Source organism: Carcharhinus amblyrhynchos, chromosome 1, assembly GCF_965287045.1.
Source record: "Carcharhinus amblyrhynchos chromosome 1, sCarAmb.v2.hapA, whole genome shotgun sequence".
Lineage (NCBI taxonomy): Eukaryota > Metazoa > Chordata > Chondrichthyes > Carcharhiniformes > Carcharhinidae > Carcharhinus > Carcharhinus amblyrhynchos.
In genome coordinates, this window is record NC_137324.1 from 119,457,932 (window position 1) to 119,470,826 (window position 12,895).

Here is a 12,895-nt window from a genome sequence, read left to right on the forward strand (position 1 = left end):
GATGGTATAGAAAGTGAGGAGAAAGGAAAACTAATCATGGGTCTGGAGGGATAGGAATGGATGAGGGCAGAAATGGAGGAATGGGTCAGACACAGTTGAAACCCTGTCAACCACAGCAGAGGGTGAGGCCTCAGCTCAGGAAAAAGGAAGAAATGTTAGATGTGCTGTTGTGGAAGGTAGCTTCTTTGGAACAGATATGACTGAGATGGAGTCTTATTGGAAGCAGGGTGTGAGAAGATGTAGTGCAGGTAGTGGTGGAAGTTGGTGGGCTTGTAACGAATATTGGTAGACAATCAATCACTAGAAATTGAGACAGAAAAGTCAAGGAAGGAAAGAGAAATGTTAAAGTGAGAGAGGGATGGAAATTGTAAGCAAAAGCAATTCTTCGAGTTCCAGGTGAAAGCACAATGCAGCACCAATACAGTCATCGATGTGCCAGGGAAAGAGTTGCAGGAGGGAGCCTGAGTAGCACCAGAACAAGGTATGTTCCAATTTTACCCATTATTAATAATTTAAATAATTAATTACCTGCACCACACATTGCTGTGGTATCAATATGTTTCAAGACCTATGCCATAATTTTTCATACAGAATATTATGTACGCGAACCTGACTATTTTGAAAGATACGATGAAAGCATATTTTAGAGCTCTTTCCAAAAAAAGCTATCCATTGAGATAAAAAATAAATATCATTTTGATTTTACGGTCAAGACTGGATTTGTCCTGGCAGCCATTTATGAGCATCTTACCGTTTGGGAGGAAAAATAATAATCACAGACATATTACATGTAACACTTGTACATTTTATTTTAATTAAATCAGCCATTTTACACATTGCAGTTGCTATGTATTTGTTAGTGTTTTTAAGTTTGCTTCCATTTATCTTTATTCTAATACATGCCCTCATAGATATCATATACAATATTTGTTATCACCATGGGAACAAGATGCTAATTCGTCAACTTAAAATTCACTCCTTCTCACAGTTCCAAAGTTCTTTGATTACACAGCAAAAAAAAGGTATAAATCAAAATGTAATTACAGAGACATCATCTGTGCTGCAAGTAACACCAAATGGCATGGCCAAAACAGTTAAACACTCTCTCTGTTGGTTCTTGTAGAGTCAGTCAGTGCAGGCCTTGACACAAACAAAACTGGACTGACATTCTGCCTACACTGATCGAGTGAGTAAATTATAGTTTTATTTATTTAACTCTCTGAGCACTGAGTGGATATTGTCCTCATATTAACAAATATTCTGTACCATAATAACTTAAAAAAAAATCTACAATAAAATCTTATGAATACATTGAAGGGTAGAACTGAACAGTTAAAAATACTATATATTTACCATAATTGATTCCTGTTTTTAATTGTTTATTTTTTTGTTGAGGCAGCGAGCTGAAACATTTCCTCAGTGCAAAGATGGTTAAACAACCGCATAGATGATTACAACAGCTATAAATACTACATGCATTTACAAAAAGAAGCCAGTCTTGTTACATAATGCTGAAATAACCAAAGGATCCTGTCTTTTTTTGTGTAAAGTTCATCCCAATTCCACTTATCTACAGTGCAGGTGCCAGTAGAAAGTACCAGACCACAGATGCAAGACTATGTGGTTTGTTGGAAGCAGTGAAGAAAGTTGCAAATTTTCTGGAAACAAGTATGGCAGCATGAATTACACGACCAAATGTAGCCTGCCACACACCCACTGTTTAAATTCATACTAATGCAATTAATGGAGATATGTCTCATACATTAAGTACAGGTGCTAGCATATTTATTAAGCTTTGAGAAGTTTTGAGGGACTGTAAAATTCTTAAGTGCTCCCTACTAGGCCTGCACACTCACAATCTGTCACTATGGCGACATATAGTCAGACTCAATTCGGCAATGAAGAAAGGATCTCGTGTTTGGTGGTGATTGGTGTAGTCAAGGTAGGCAGTGTCTTAGTTTCACAAGCCAAAACACTTCTGCTATTTACATGTTTTGTGTTGTAAAGTCCTTCTGCAACAGAAAATGAGAAGAGGCCTGTGGATGAAGTATTTTCTGAATTTCAAAATAGTTGTTGCAGATTGGAGGCAGCAACATTTGCATGTTCCTAATACAGCCATATGAGGAAGCTCTAGTGTTCAAACAGTAAAGTCATCCAAGATATGGATGCCATCTTTGGTCACAAATTTACTTACGGTAAAGAAAAGTCTAATTCAAATCTACCTTTCCGCACAGGTACTGCAGCATCTTCAGATGGGAAAAATAATATACAATTTCTTCATGTGAGCAAACTGTGCAGTACTGACAGAACAGATATGTGTGATTTGAGTTGTTTATTTTTCATCCTGTTTCCAATCCTCACTGCAAAAGCGACCAAGTAGTTGTTGTAGGTCGTATTTCAGATCATCTTTTTGTAGTGCTTCAGGCACATCCTCCAGCCGTTCCTCGTGTATATGCTTCCCCTCCTGATCCTTCACCACAGTCCTCTTCTGTGTGCTAGCTTTACTCATGGTCGCCCTGGAAAAAGGGATAGACGGAGAAAACAAGACAGCAGATGGAAAACAGAGAAACAGATAGGAAGTCCAGTAAAGGAAATGAGATTGGGGGTGGGTGGGGGCACCAGGAAAACAAAACTTGAGTACAAATATTTATGGATATGATTGTTTTCCAAACAGCCACTTTGTTAATCAGCCACAAAATCCATGAACTGTCCTACCAAGAACACACAGCACTCCTTGAGTTGTACAATAATTTAATGCAATATTTACTCTCACAATTTCCTTCTTAAAAGGGGAAAATCATTGATAGAAATTTGAAGAAACACCTGACTTACATGGCAAAATGTAGGCGGAGTTCCTAAATTATAAATAATCTTTAATTATTTCCACAAGTGTGTGACCAGATAGCTAGACCCCTAACAGCATGCTTAGACCTTTTATTGCAATGTAGAAGAAATAACTACAGCTTGCATATATTTTTCTGGCACATTTTGAAGTTGCACGTTTGTGTTTCCCACAGAGATAAGGCACAGCAGAGTGTAGTGGGCAATGTTGACTGAATAGCACAAGTGGACAGGTAGCTAAGTTCTGGAAATGAAGAATTTCCTTGGACAGAAGTAAGTATATTAAAAGGAAAAATAATCCATCCTCATCATCGAATACATGTTCAGGGCTCACTCAAGTGTATTTAAGGGGGAGTGAACTTTACATTTAAGATGAAGTGAGTCAGTGATAAGGAATGAAAGGGTAGAAATTGGCATGTGTTGCATCCAATTTTCTGCTAAGTAACAATCACAAGCATTCCAAATTAGCAGTGAAAGAGTTTGCAATGAGGCTACACAGGCTTGTCTTGCAGCGTAAATTCACATGACTCATTTTTTTTCAATGTCCCGGGCAGATACCTGAAACAGACATTGGCTTCTTAAATGTATAAAGAAGGGAAATAATTATTGAAGGACCCAGCTTGGAGGTCAGTGAGGCAGGTGTTCTGCTATATCTGGAAATCCTACCTCCACACTATTTTCTAGAATCTGCACCTAATATTAGTATCAACCACTCACTGGAATCTTACAGCCGGCAAGAAGTTTGAGTTAATTCTGATTTGTAGCGTGTGTAAGAGATTTGAAATTACACTGCTGTATAAAAATGAAAACTAGGGTGTATTGATACAGCATGGAGTTTACTGCCTCTGCATTACATTGATGAAGTGCCTTAATCCCAAACTTGGGAAAGCAACCTTTACTGCATCAATGTATTTGTTTTCACTTCTCACACCAGCTGTCATTATAGCTTTAAAACGAAAGCAAAATATTGCAAATGCAACACAAACAGAAAATGCTGGAAAATCTCAGCATGGCTCTGCAGATGCTGCCAGACTTGCTGAGTTTTTCCAGTATTCATTATGTATAGTTTAGTGTTAAGGAGTTAATAGGGACCTTATAACCAGCAGAAAATTGGTTTCACTCAGATCTATAAAACATGTGTTTTGAGAGTACACTGTGTGAAAATGAGGATTATTACAGATCAATTTCATTAAAACAATCAATCAGCATACCAAAGTCTGAATTATCGAACACTAGCAATTACTGGCACCAGCAGAGTTACAAGATAATCTCACCACTTACAATAAAATGCGATGGAAACAGAAACAAAGATGGAATATTTCGGCTGCTTATCTAAAAGCTCAGATTGGTTTGTGTCAAGTTTTACTCCCAAAAGTGAAAACTTATTAAACTGACTGGCTCAAGTTTTCACCCCTGGTTACATTTGCCAAACCAAGTGATTTCCTGACTCAGTGAACCTGACCTTTAAAAATTGCCAAATGCAGGTCAAAATAATATTAAAACAAAAACATCCCTCCAAGCCTCATCTACACAAACACCCTCATCTTCCATCCATACCAACCAATTCTAACACATGCCCTCACCCATATCCCCTCCCACCCCATGCCAACTTAATGCTCCTCTAGCCATTTATATTGTTCTCTATCTGCTATGCCAACATAATCCAGCAATACTCATCCCATTGCCCCCATATTTGCAATGCCAACAGTGTCCCTCTACCCTTCCCAATTTCCCCCATATTCCATTGCCAATTTAGTGCCAACTCACTCCCCTTCCCAACCATCATCCTTTACCCTTAACCCTTCCATGCCGATTCACCTCGTATCCTTGGACATTTCCTTGACAGGTTTGTCACTTCTTGGACAGGTTTGGCAGCTGGACACTTCCTTGAAAGTTGGACCGTGCTTTTTAGATTGACATTTCCCATGAATCGAGTATAAAAGTTGGAGTGTTATGGTAAAGTTATATAAGGCATTGGTGAGGTTGAATTTAGAGTATTGTGTACAGTTTTGGTCACCTAGTTACAGGAAGGATGTAAATAAGGTTGAAAGGGTTCAGAGAAGTTTCACAAGGATGTTGCCGGGACTTGAGAAGCTGAGTTACAGAGAGAGATTGAATAGGTTAGGACTTTATTCCCTGGAGCGTAAAAGAATGAGGAGAGATTTGATAGAGGCGTATAAGATTTTGATGGATATAGATAGAGTGAATGCAAGCAGGCTTTTTCCACTGAGGCTAGGGGAGAAAAAAACCAGGGGGCATGGCTTATGGGTGAAAGGAGGAAAGTTTAAAGGGAATACTGGGGGGGATTCTTCATGCAGAGAGTAGTGGGAGTGTGGAATGAGCTGCTGGATAAAGTGGGAAATGCTGGGTCACTTTTAATGTTTAAGAAAAACTTGGACAGGTACATGGATGAGAGGGGTGTGGAGGGATATGGTCCAAGTGCAGGTTAATGGGACTAGGCAAAAAATGGTTTGGCATAGACAAGAAGGGCCAAAAGGCCTGCTTCTGAGCTGTAATTTTCTATGGTTTCTATGGAATGTGTGCATAAAAAGTGCACAATCATGTTCACTTTTAAAAATCCCAAAAGGTGCCTTACCTCTCCCAAAGGGTATCTTAGCTCTCTCAAATGTGACCTGGGACCCTGTCCGTGGGGATACCAAATTCATTTACTAAGATCAAATCTCATCTTAATGTTCTAATCTCCATACTCCTGTTCCCTGAAACTCTCAATTCCGTGGAGTTGATGATTTAAGTGGTCACCTGCATCCTCAAAAAGCGCATGCATGAACCTTAACCCGACTTGAGTCACATCCCAGTGAAGACAGGAAATGCCAATAATCAGACTTAATTTCAGCCATTTCTGCCATGATGGAGAGGCTCTCAATCATGGCAAAAATCCAAGCCATATTTAGGGTGTTGGGTATATTTTCCCTGCGCTATTAATGAATGGTGTCAAAGGGTCACAGCATTAAATGGTTTCCTGAGATTTGGATTAGAGTAGCACTAAAGGGAAATGTTAAGCATCCTCATGATTCAATTTGTAAATACATTGCTAAGTATGGAGCTAATCCATACTGGTAGACTAAGATACAGTTTCAGAAAACAAAATGCAAGATCCTGTAACTTTTGACTTTAAATGGGAAAGCATGGGCATGGAGGGAGATAACTGAAAAGACGTTAGTCATCTGGTCATGGAGGTCATCAAAAGCTCCCTCACGAGTGTAAAAAGTGAACAAAAATATTAAAGGAAATTAGGGTTCATTACAACAGGGACATAGGCTCAGATTTTTGCTGAGTTCTGCTGATTGGGGCACATTTTAAATATTGTGGGCTATTCTGGGATTCCTGTTCCCTTCTCATTTTAGACTATTTTTGCCAGCATGGGATAAAGGTGTTGTCAGTAACAAAAGGTTGTGAGAATGTGGCATTCCAAAGGGCATGGATGCCAAATAAATCAAGGGTTTAGAAGGTAGATAGATACATATCTGAGGAATAAGCACCCATTGAACTTCATCCCAGTATGAGTCATCAAGCAGAATGGTGGGACCAGTCAATGGACTCTTAACATAAGAACATAAGAAATAGGAACAGGAGTAGGCCATCTAGCCCTTCGAGCCTGCCCCGCCATTCAATAAGATCATGGCTGATCTGTCGTGGCTCAGTTCCACATTCCCGCCCTCTCCCCATAACCCTTAATCCCCTCTCTTATCAAAAACCCATCAACCCGCGTCTTAAAAATATTTAGCGAGGTAGCCTCCACCACTTCAACGGGCAGAGAATTCCAGAGATTCACCACCCTTTGAGTGAAGAAGTTCCTCCTCAACTCCGTTCTAAACCGCCCCCCCTTTATCTTGAGGCTGTGCCCCCTAGTCCTATTATCCTTTCTGAGCGGGAAGAGTCTCTCCACCTCTATCCTATCCATCCCATTCATCATCTTATACGTCTCAATGAGATCTCCCCTCATTCTTCTAAACTCTAACGAGTACAAGCCTAGTTTATTCAGCCTCTCCTCATAGCTCAACCCCCTCAACTCCGGTATCAGCCTAGTAAACCTCCTCTGCACTCCCTCCAAGGCCAAAATATCCTTGCGTAAGTACGGCGCCCAAAACTGCACACAGTACTCCAGCTGCAGCCTCACCAATGCCCTATACAGCCGCAGCAAGACCTCCCTACTTTTATATTCAATCCCCCTCGCTATGAAGGCCAGCATCCCATTCGCCTTCCTGATCACCTGCTGCACCTGCAAGCTGGGTTTTTGCGACTCATGCACAAGGATCCCAAGGTCCCTCTGCACCGTCGCCTGCTGCAGTTTTTCGCCACGTAAGTGATAATCCTTCCTACCATTATTCCTACCAAAGTGGACCACCTCGCACTTGCCAACATTAAATTCCATTTGCCATTTCCTGGCCCATTCGCCCAGCCTATCTAGATCCTTCTGTAGACTCTCCACACCCTCCGCACAATTTGCCTTTCCTCCAATCTTGGTGTCATCAGCAAATTTCGACACCCTACACTCGGTTCCCTCCTCTAGATCATGGCTCCAGACTCCAGACCTCCAGACTCTTGGCTGCTGGTTCTACCCTGGCCAATTCCTGCTATAGCTGGGTATTCAAAAATCCCAGCCAACTATCTTCTGCAGAGGAATGGAGAATATTGGAAGAATCTCAACCTCACCTTCCCTCCCAAAAAATACATAGAACATTTAAGGTGGAAATTTTGAAGTACCCTTAATCATTTATGTAAATAGAAAATTTCTGCATTCAGATAGGAGAATAAAGAGTGAAATGCATGTTGTAAGGAAGTATTCTATTACCGTACATCTATTAAGTAATGCTGCATAACGCTTTCTATGCAGACTGAATATTATTTAATACATTATAAAACTGCAATTATAATTTGGTAATGTGTCCTAATTATTCATTTAAAATTATTTAAAGGATAGGACAGTTTTCTGTACTGTTTGATTAAATGGTTTCACAATGTACTTTTTAAAAATAACACACAGAGTCATAGTGCAATAGTTTTTCGCATTTTGAATCTTTTCTCCTAGATAGAAACTATTGCAGTCAATGCCATCTGCCAGCAGTTTCCATACGGCTTTTATAGTTTAACAGTTGCGATAAAAAGCACTTCAGTGCAACAAATTAATTTAAAATACCGCAGCAAGTTTTGAACTACATGCAATTCCTCTAGATTAATTGTTAGCATATGCCTGTCACATTATGTTAAATTACACCACTGTGACTACTTTCCAAACACTGCTCGTTCACGAGTGGTAAGAGGTGCAGGCAGACCTCCACCAGAGTTTAGCTGGTTAGTAATGCTACCTACTGAAAAGAACAAGAATGCTACAGAGTAACCCAAACCTTTTAATAACTGATCCATCCTCTTTTACAATCTCTCTGTGAGCTACATTTGGGATGTGGACCTTTCCATGGTTCCCTGCAAAACTTAGAGCCTGAGCAGAAGGAAAACAGCACAAGCACATAAAACAGCTACATACATTGCTACACTAACAATCTGCATACACCTCTCAAAAAGAATAAGAAACAAAAAAAAATGCACAATGGTCATGCGTTTCCAAGTGGGAAAACCTGCAGTATTTTCTGTGTTTAAGCGACCCAAAGAAGTTCTCAGACTGCTTGAGAAATTATATTGCTGCTTAGTTGATCATTTGTCTCATTATTCTCAGGGTTACTCTTAGATTAATCTCATTATTCCAATATTCAAAACTTGGATTGCAATTTTTATTTGAACTAATTATCAGTTTTCAAAGAGTACTGAGGTACATGTGCTGTTATTTGGGGAAGTTTTAAAAAAATGTCTTCATGGGATATGGGTATCACTATCTAGGCGAGTGTTTACTCCCAACCCTAATTGTTCTTGAGAAGGTGGTGTTGAGCTGCCTTCCAGAACTGTAACAGGCCATGTGGTGTAGATACACCCACAGTTCTGTTAGGGAATTCCAGCATTTTGACCCAGTGACAGTGAAGGAATGGCAGTATAGTTCCAAGTCAAAGATGGTGTGTAGCTTGGAGGGGAACTTGCAGGATGCAGTGTTCCCATATGACTCCAGCCCTAGTCTTTCTTGGTAATACAAATTGTGGGTTTGGAAGGTGCTATTAAAGGAGCCTTGGTGAATTGCTACAGGGCATATTGTACACACTGCTGCCACAGTGTATTGGTGAAGGAGCTAGTAAATTTTTAAAGTAATGGATAGGGTTCCATTCAAGTGAGCTGCTTTGTCCTACATGGTATTGAACTTCTTGAGTGCTGTTGGTGCGGTGCTCATCCAGACAAGTGGAGAGTATTCCATCACACTCCTGACTTTGTGCCTTGTAGATGGTGGACAGGCTTTGATGAATCAGGAGGTGAGTTACTCACTACAGAATTCCCAATCTTTGGCCTGTTCTTGTAGCCACAAAATTTATATAGTTGATCTAGTCCAGTTTCTTATTAATGGTAACCCTGGGATGTTGACTGTGCTAGGAACCTTGGAATGGGAATGGGAATGGGACAGGGACAGGGTTACATGTGGGAAACCCCAGGTCTAGGTTTCCTATGTACTATGGAGCCTTAATGCCAACGATCCCAAAGGGGGTGCAATTCCCATTTTTCAGATGAGGAGTCTAATCCAAGGGTTTGGGGTGGGTTGGTATATGAATGGGGAGGGGGTTGGATAGTGTCAGAGCTTGTGGGGGGAAGGGTTCGGGGGCAAAGCGTTTGAATCAGGAGATGGTACAGCTCCTCCTCATGAGCCGTGATGAGTGCTGTGAGGCACTTGGCTTCTCCAAGGAGCTCTTTGTCTTGCTGCAGCTGTCAGGTTTCAAACATATGAATCTGGTTTGGCCACAGACAAATCTGCTTCCAGCCTCACTAAGATATTTTAAAAGCCAAGCCACCTCCTGGGAGCAGGTTTACTGCCAACCCCTTGCCCTGCCTTGGTAAAATCTGGAAGTCAATGGCTTGGAGCTGGTTTGTCAATGCCTACCTGCTGATTATATTAGGTTTGTAGATCAGGAAACATCCTACAGAGGATGCTATATATATTAAGAAATGTTTCAGGATGAATCAAGCAATTTCACTTGTTTTGGCATTGTGTATTCATCGTTCTAAGCCATTTCCGGGATGCCATCAGTATTAACGTTTCATACGATAGATGAAATCTGAACCTTCAACTGTTTTGTCACTGAACAGTCTATGCAACTGAATTCTGTGATGTTCCTGCACATATTTCTTGAAATGTTCTGCAAGCATTATAAAATACATTCACCTGTTGCCATTACATTGAATTTGTTGTCAAGGGAACTAAGGTCAATACCGGTTATGAGTTACATTCATTAATCTTTACTTAGCAGACTATTTTGACAGAGGTCATTTTACTGCACCAAAATACTCTCCCATTGATTGCTGTATATATGGTTGGCATTTGTGAGAATAAAAATTATAATATTACCATTTGGGAGTTGCAAGTAGGGCATAGTATTGTAGTTTATTCTGCAGATCGCATTCACATGCTTTGTCCATCTCTGCTGCCAGTTACAGCCTGTCCAAAACAACTCAAGTCTTTCATGCTCTTAACATTCTTTCCTCTTTGGTTGGTGTTTCAGTCTCTCCTCCCTGACTGTGCAGAGCAGTGGCAGCACATGGAATAATTAATTGCATTTGAATCATATTTTCTGCTCTCAGGGGAACCATGATGGCAGTGTTTGATGCATAGGTGTTAGGTTTTTGAATCCAATCAGATTTTGAAAGTTATGTGACAGGAGAAACAGGAGTAGACTACTGATAGTCACTTTGAACAGGAATATATAATGATGAAAGAACATTTATTAACACTTAAGATTCTCCATGAGAGGAAGGAATCAAAGTATCAGTCAATATGGGTTTCTTTCGCACTTCCTGATGGGCAACTTGAGAACAGGAAAGATCTAGATACAAAGACATCTGCCTGTTCACTCATACAAGATCCCAAGTTAGGAAAAAAAAATCAGAATGGGGAATGAAATAAAAATCAAATAATTTTTCAAAATTATCCATAGATTGTATCAGGAACATATTTAAATAGGGCAGAAAGTGGCCAAGTTGCAAATTGTACCGTAGGTCATAATGTTCTTTGTTTAGTCAAGGTGAGATGGACTGCCTAGCTCCCCATCAGAACCTCAGAAATAAGCTGTTTACTTTGCTTAAAAGTGTTTTATCCAGAAAAATTATTTTAAAAAGGCAGTCAAGATTAAATTAGATTTCAAAATGTGAGCCTGTGTGCATTGTTCCAAGGTGAAATGACTAGCCCAAACAAATAGTTCACACTTGCAATATTTTATCTGCTACATATGATGCAGAATTTCTACTCTGAATTATACTTTGTGTAAAAACAAAAAAGGTTACAGTGAATGAAAAGGCACTGGTAAGGATTGAAAGCACATCATACCATATTAAAATCATCTTTGGCTGTTGGAAGGTCAGAAGCTAACTTTGGGTCTCCAAGGTGTTTCTCCATTCTGTCTCCATGGAGAACAGTTGTCTTGATGACCTTACTGACCCTGCGACCCTCTACCTGCTCAGACTGGAATTCAGAGCCAGAGGCCACTTGTGGTTCTGAAAATGTCATCTGTGGGTACACACAGAGGATTTTGTAATATTAAGTATTCTATAAAGAAAATAAAATGTGGAAATATTTATGGCATAGACCAGTTGACCACAAATAGCATGAAAACAGAAAATACACAACACATCATGGCTTTGATTTTAATGGAGGACTGCTTGTTCCTGATGGGCCTGTAGCTCTTGGTGGGTGATGCTTACTCCCCAAGCTCCTAAATCCTGGCAAAAGCTTGATAGTGGTTAATTAAGTGCCTGAAGGACCTTCCCCAATGCAGCATGATGGGGGACTTTTGCAAGGTCTCCATCCTGGAGGAAAGATCTCATTGCCAACATTAGACTCTGCAAAGATACCAGTATTCAAGCTTCAAAACAGAAAATGTGGGGAACACAGAATACATTAGTTGACACCTAAAATTATGTGGCTCTAGATCCAAATTGGGATGTGTGGGCCTTGAAAACTCAGCTGTAATTATTATAAACATTCCTGCTCTTCTACTCAAATCCACTTCCTGCTGGGGAGCTGGTGCCATGATTCACCAGCACAACTGAAGCAGAAGCTGAAGAATAGCCAGAAGCAGGAAGCCACAGCCATGGATCCAAGTGAAGTGGTAAGGAAAAGCTGGATGCCATAGGTAGTGGGCAGCCTGAGGGCTACAGCCAAAAATGAGTTCTCTCAGGGAAGTTGCTAACACGCAAACGTACTGAATTGAGCCAAATCCAAAAATAACTGCGATCACTGCTTGTGAAAAAATGTTCTAAATGAGCAATTATGAAGTCAAGTGGGGGCTCATTGTTGGTGTTCAGTTTCTCTTTATTCACAATTGCTTATCTAGCTCTGTCTCTGATTCACTTTAAGAAAGTATAGGTTAACAGGCTCAGAAGGATCTCCCATCCATCTCCGCCCTCCCTGCACCAGGATCTCTTATACTTACCTGGATTCTCGGTTCCCGGGACTTAGTGTCAAGCAGTCCCATTCAGTTCTTCTTCTGGCAACTGTGGTGCAGTTGCTGCAGGGACCGGAAAACTGGTGCCAATCAGATTGGCCAGCAGCTGTCCAAAGCAGGACATGCACCCTCGTTAGGGGGAAAAGTTGCACCTAATGCCAATCAATGCTCATTAAAGCATAAAGTGGCAACGAATCCTAAAATTTAGGCCATGGGTGCTACAACCAATTGTGGTGTCAATACTGCTGCCACAGACCAACAATTATTTTCCCCATTCTACTTCAGCCAGTTCTATGAAGTGGCTCACCTCATTCCTTTTTTGCAATTCTGTTAAATGATCTCTATCCAAAATGTTTACCCATATTTTATCATTTTAGATGTCAACTAATGTATTTTGTGTTCCACACTTTTTCTGTTTTGAAGCTTGAATACTGGTATCTTTGGGCAGAATCTAATGTTGGCAATGAGGTCTTCGCTCCAGGATGGAGACCTCGCAAAAGTCCCCC

The 12,895-nt window shown here is 40.4% G+C and overlaps 1 protein-coding gene across 1 annotated transcript in view; it reads right to left on the reverse strand.

Moving 5' to 3' along the window:
* Nucleotides 1-800: 800 nt before the first annotated feature.
* The window catches only part of LOC145344555 (ankyrin-2-like), an 831,416-nt gene continuing 819,321 nt past the window's right edge, over nt 801-12,895 (reverse strand). The window contains exons 51-53 of the mRNA XM_080191753.1: nt 11,273-11,452; nt 8,208-8,299; nt 801-2,516 (exon numbers count right to left, since the gene is read on the reverse strand). Coding sequence (XP_080047879.1) covers nt 2,333-2,516; nt 8,208-8,299; nt 11,273-11,452 — 456 coding nt within the window. The 3' untranslated portion in view covers nt 801-2,332. The remainder of the gene's footprint in view (nt 2,517-8,207; nt 8,300-11,272; nt 11,453-12,895) is intronic.